General features: G+C 40.3%; 1 protein-coding gene across 3 annotated transcripts in view; it reads right to left on the bottom strand.

The window, feature by feature from the left end:
- Positions 1 to 1,707: 1,707 nt before the first annotated feature.
- Positions 1,708 to 5,933, bottom strand: part of PAWR (pro-apoptotic WT1 regulator) — a 58,331-nt gene continuing 54,105 nt past the window's right edge. For all 3 annotated transcript variants that reach the window (XM_080971339.1, XM_080971340.1, XM_080971341.1), the window contains one exon: positions 1,708 to 3,105. In XM_080971339.1, the coding sequence (XP_080827465.1) occupies positions 3,019 to 3,105 (87 nt within the window). In that variant the 3' untranslated portion in view covers positions 1,708 to 3,018. The remainder of the gene's footprint in view (positions 3,106 to 5,933) is intronic.

Below are 5,933 nucleotides of genomic sequence, written 5' to 3'. Positions count from 1 at the left end.
AGGTAATTAATGCATGTCATATTTTTTGGAGTAGAAGTAAAGGGAGAGAGGAAGTCAGGTATATTGTTCTTTTTGTGAACCAACAATCTGTTGGAGAAATTAACAATTTTGCTTCAAGAACTGACCACCACGATTTTTGAAACAAAGGACGATCCCTTAAGAATATGGCTGGAAACCCTAGACATCTTGAGGCTCCTTTCTATAGAATATGTGCACTCAGGGCTTGGTCCTCTAGTCCAGGATGAAGAGTGAGAACGTATAAGCTGTTGAATAACACCACTCATTTATGCAGATCTACACATGACATTTTCATGGCTTGTTTTAATGGTTTGTGCTTTGAGCAAAGAGCAACACTGTGTTAACTGAAGTCAACATGCCAACAATTGCTAAATTCACAGGGCAACCCTGTATATGTCTACTCAGAAGTGAGGGCAATGCAACTTACTCCCAGGTAAATGGGATTAGAGTTGCAGCCTCAACAACCATCCCAGAGAACCAAATGCAACCCCATTCTTCCATGCAAATGTTCTTTTACATTAAATATATGCATATAATTAAGTTTACATGCCTCGTAACACCAGAGCCACCATGACATGCCTCGTTACACCAGAGCCATGGTGTAGTGGTTAAGAGTGGTAGACTCGTAATCTGGTGAACCGGGTTCAATTCCCCGCTCCTCCACATGCAGCTGCTGGGTGACCTTGGGCTAGTCACACTTCTCTGAAGTCTCTCAGCCCCACTCACCTCACAGAGTGTTTGTTGTGGAGGAGGAAGGGAAAGGAGAATGTTAGCTGCTTTGAGACTCCTTCGGGTAGTGATAAAGCGGGATATCAAATCCAAACTCTTCTTCAAACTCTTCTTTGTTTTCTAACAGTTTCCTCAAACTTTTGTAAGTGAGGCATAGGGCTTTTGTTTTGGATTAAAGTTCAAGACATGGTTCACTCTTGCACTCACAAATGTGTATTTCATCACCTCTCAAACGGAAAGGCGCTGTTAGGGTAGCCTAACAGAGATTGCCTCAAGAGTCATGCCCACTTTTTTGTTTGTTTACCCCGTCCGTCACAGTTCAGGGATAGGACATTGTTTCTTGGTAACAGTGGTTTCTGAGACATTCCCCACACTAAGAAGCACAGTCTATATCACAAAATCCTGATGCATCCCTACTGCCCCCAACTTGGGACAATGTTATTTCCCAAATACAGGCCCAGAGGAGAATTACCTGCTATAAGGAGTGTAGAGTAGCGGTTAGAACAGTCGAAGCATCCAATATGTAGCTTAATATTTCAAGTTGCTCTCCTTGCCTCTCCCAATGGCACAACATTTGAGAACCACTGCACTACTAACATGCCATGAAAACTTCTTCCCAAAGCCTTGTGGCTTATTATTGCCTTGTGGCTTATTATTATAGAGGCTGCAGCACCACAGGAACACCAGTTCCATCCGTAGCATACACTGCTAAGCAGTACTTGCAATGCCTTTCTTCATATAGGGCACAGAGCTCCACTTCACTTCACATCAGAAAAGGCTTTGGGTTTGGTAGGGGCTTTACTCTGGACTGTTCTCAAGGCCAGATTGTTCTCAGGACTAACAGCATTTATATTTAAATCAAAAGGGAACGGTGCACTCCCAAGATAAGATCTGGCACCAGTGGTTTATAAGTGATATTTCATTGTTCGTAACATAAAATATTGATGCAGACAACAGATGTTAGTGTGTAACAGAACATGCAACATACTTTATTTTAACAAATATTAGTGTTATTCCAGATGTTTTTCTATAATACTTTTAGAGGGCCCAAAAATCATGAACTTCCCTTTTGTACTATATTAACAAATTTTATCACAGCTTCAAAAACCATTATGAATCACAGATAATCCTGATAATCCATTTAATACCAATGCTCATAAAACTTGCAAAATGATCCACTATCCTTTATTAAATTTTGCATGATAGAAATAATTGATGTAAACCATAGCATACCACTCTCATAGAGGTGAGATTCAGCCGTAACAGTTTCAATCCAATAAACCATGGCTTATTGGACTGAGAACAAACGTTGTCCTGCACTCTCCCACATTTCGTTCCCTCATGCACTGTGATGCAATGCTTGGGGGGGGGGGGAGGTGTCTTAAACCAGTTCCCCACTGAATCTCTGACTGCAAACCAGGATATGAAATGAAGACTCATTGTTCTCAGTTCAATACTATGGTTTAATGGACCATGATCATTGTATCTGAACCAGGCCATAGCGTTTGTTAACTGGAAAGAGTGGATTTCCCCTTGTATAAAAGAATATTTTTTCCTGTGGACACGCAAGCATTGTGATTAACCTATAATACACGACACAGACATTTTCCTAAAGACTACTAGTGTTGATAACGATTGGTGATTGATGATTTATAAAAAAATTTTTTTCTGTCACAAAGCATCTATACAGGGGGTGGGAGATACTATATACCATTGTCAGTATTTCAGATATAGTACAAAATAAAATCACAAAATACAGGATTCTTTGTAGAATAAGTAACACAGTTGTAAAATGTTTCACATCAGTACTGTAGTAAGGCACCCACACTTTACAAGTAGCAAAATATATATTTTGAATCTGTGTAAACAAAGTTTACTCCAATTACTTCCACTCATTTAGAGTGGCAAAGACAAAAAAGTGATGTTTGTATAGACCAAAATTCAATCTTGGCAATCAAATGCTCTTAAAAGCTGGATAATACACATTCAAAATACATACAGAACAATCAAGAACATGACGTTTGAGATGTCTGTGTTTGAATTAATTAACTTGGAAAATGCAAGGGAGTGAGTGTAGAAGTACTCACAAAATCTGAATCTATTTCATTGAAGGAAGAGTATTATGCAAAACATTCATTCTACTCCCCTCAGTAATAATAAATAGAAAGACAGTTGTTCTGACACATTGCAGCAAAGACATATTGTAGCCTTGATCTTGAAACATTCAATCAGTAGTTTTCATATTTCATTCGTTGTTGAGTCTTTCAACTTCTACCTTGTCAGCTGTCCAACAACTTTTAAGAGTGTCTTATTTTCCTGCTTTAATTGCTCGTTTTCATCTTCTATATCATCTAGGTCCTTTGAGAAGGAAACATAGCAAGGTGTACAGTTATTAATTCATCAATTCATTTGCTTAATGGCCTGGATTATAGCACATTACTATATAAGAGCAAAGTGGCAGACAACAAAAGCTGATTGCTAAACACAAACAAAGCAGGTTTAAGATATATGGGCATTAACAGCTTTCAAATTTACATTGAGTAAAGCAAATATCCCATTACTACATAAATGTATTTTGCTACAAGCATGTACAATGTAATCTGAATTGCGGAAGTAAATCAAAATTTGCAAGATTAGTAAAATGTTTTGTGTTATATACACTTGAAAAATTAGAGCTCTCTTAACTCTGAAAAGAGAATGCCTAAATGGATGGTTGTGCTTGAAATGTGTGATCAATGTTACTTACTGAACTGCTCTTTCGTAATGGAAAAATCTTCACATATTAAAAATGGTTAGCATGCTGCTTCTGTTACTTTTATGCCTGAAACCACAACAAATTTCAAAGGCAAACCAGATGGGACCTCAGTCATGTGATGCCAGTGTCTTTTCCAAATTGGGACTCTCACTGCAGTCCGAATCAGGGCCCCCACACCTGCTGTTCACCTTCAGACTATAACCTGATGCAGACACACCAGAGGCCCAAACTGATGCAGGTTTCTAGTAGAGAAAGGGTCAATGCCCTCCTACATCTTGCCCTAGTTACCCCCCCCATGTCTGCACAATCACAAAGCATCTATTTCCCTCCTCACAATGTCCACTTATGCCCAGTATTTTTCTCATTAAAGATTGGGTTTATTACAGATCAAGTAATGCTGATTAAGGAGCACTTTTTGTGACATGCAATGTCCTAGATTCCCTGCACATGACCAAACACCATGGGTGAGATCCAATGTACTATTAGTGCAAGAAGTTTGAAAGCTGACATGAAGGCAGTGGTGCACAATGTCTTTTTTGAGTTTGAGGCACAATTTGAATTTGGCTAGGAGCAAGATTCCTGCTAAGTGGAATGGCACACTTAATGGTTATCACACCATGGGTGAGAAACGACGAGATTACCACCAGCAGCACTGTGGAATGGTGCATACTCTCTCTTTTGAGGTTTTTGCGTCTGGGGTAACTGGACACCAGCAGCAAATGGTTATATGTACAATGCTGTTGTGTTACTGACTCCATACTTCTAGACATGGGAATTTTTTTTCTGTGCCAGAATAGTTATAACTATATTTTAACTACTTTACATTATTACCAGTAGTCCAAACATTCTTTCCAAATTAGCTGCTGGGCCCAAGGATGGAAACTTAAAAATGCTTCTCGAGCATTTTGCCAAGTGCCATATATATGAAACGATGGGAAAACAGATAAAGGGTAAAATTGGGAATCGTTGTGCAAGCCAGGAAGGGTGGGGGATCCTTCAGGCACTGGAGAGGAGATGAAATAAAAGCCTAGAAAAGCTTGTGTTCTTTGCCAGCAATACAAAGGAGATTTCTGCATTAAGTGACATCTGCTCCAACTGTTACTTATGCACTACTGTACCTAATTTTCCAGGAAACACCTTATTGTCTGAAACCTGCCCCCGGTAAATCCTTGCCCCTATGTTTGCATTTTAGGAATGGCCTGCTAAAATTGTGTTAATGAGAGTTGCTAGAATTGTCATTGTTCAGGGTTCTGCCCCCTCCCAAAGATGATCTTCTGCCATCTGGCAAAGACACATTTATTTATACAGGCCTTTAGGTTATACACTGACAAATAAATATGCTGTAATTGGTTTTAACTGGTTGTTTTTATTGAAGCTTTTCCTATCTAAGTTTTACCCTGTATTTTATTGGTTTATTGTATTCTGGCAACTTTGAATTTTATTTTTTTTAATGTTTTTAACTCTTGAATTGCTCTCATTTCAATGTTTGTAGTGCTTGGCTTCTTTAAGAGGAAGGGCAGAAGAAAAATCTAATAAGTAATAAGAACAAAAATGTAGAAATGTAATCTGAGTGGGCCTGGGGAGGTGGTCGAATCTTGTCTCTAGTGCACATGCACATAACCACACATGAACAACAAGGTGTCATGGTGTATGAAGGCTATGAGTGTGGCACAAACAAGATTGTGCCACACTCATAGCCTAATTGAAGTGTTCTTCTCTCCATGCAATTATCATGCCACATGGTGGCCCTGCCCATACTGTTTTATCCCCTATCCACTCCCAAGCTGTGGGCATGTCTCCAGGGAAGAAGTTTGCCAAATGCATGCTCACTGTACAATCTGGATTCCAGCTCAGAACAGGTGGTACCCATTCAACAGGCTTCACCTTTGCAGACATGCCCCAAAATGTGGTGGTGAATTGGCAAGTGCCCCATAGGCAAGGACAGGAGACACAGCCCTCTCCCCCCGGTGATGTTAATTTTGTGTGTGTGCGCGCGTGTGTGTATTATTTTTACCCCACCCATCTGGCTGGGTTCTTTAAAGAACAAATTTAAAACAAGCACCTCAACAAGGCTGTTGAAGAGTGGGCACATGAGATAAAATAGTGGGTTTGGTATGAGAGGGATGTGGGTGGCACTGTGCGTTAAACCACTGTGCCGCTTGGGCTTGCCGATTGAAAGGTTGGCGTTTCGAATCCCCACAATGGGTGAGCTCCTATTGTTCAGTCCCAGTTCCTGCCAACCTAGCAGTTTGAAAGCACACAGTGCAAGTAGATAAATAGGTATCACTCCGGAGAGAAGGTAAACGGCGTTTCTGTGCGCTGCTCTGGTTTCGCCAGAAGCGGCTTAGTCATACTGGCCACATGAACCAGAAAAACTGTCTGCGGACAAACGCTGGCTCCCTCGGCCATTAAAGTGAGATGAGCATGCAAC

This window comes from Podarcis pityusensis (assembly GCF_964106645.2).
Source record: "Podarcis pityusensis genome assembly, chromosome: 10".
Taxonomy (NCBI): Eukaryota; Metazoa; Chordata; class Lepidosauria; order Squamata; family Lacertidae; genus Podarcis; species Podarcis pityusensis.
The sequence above is the reverse complement of the archived record's forward strand: the minus strand, read 5'-3'. Positions and strand labels throughout refer to the sequence as shown.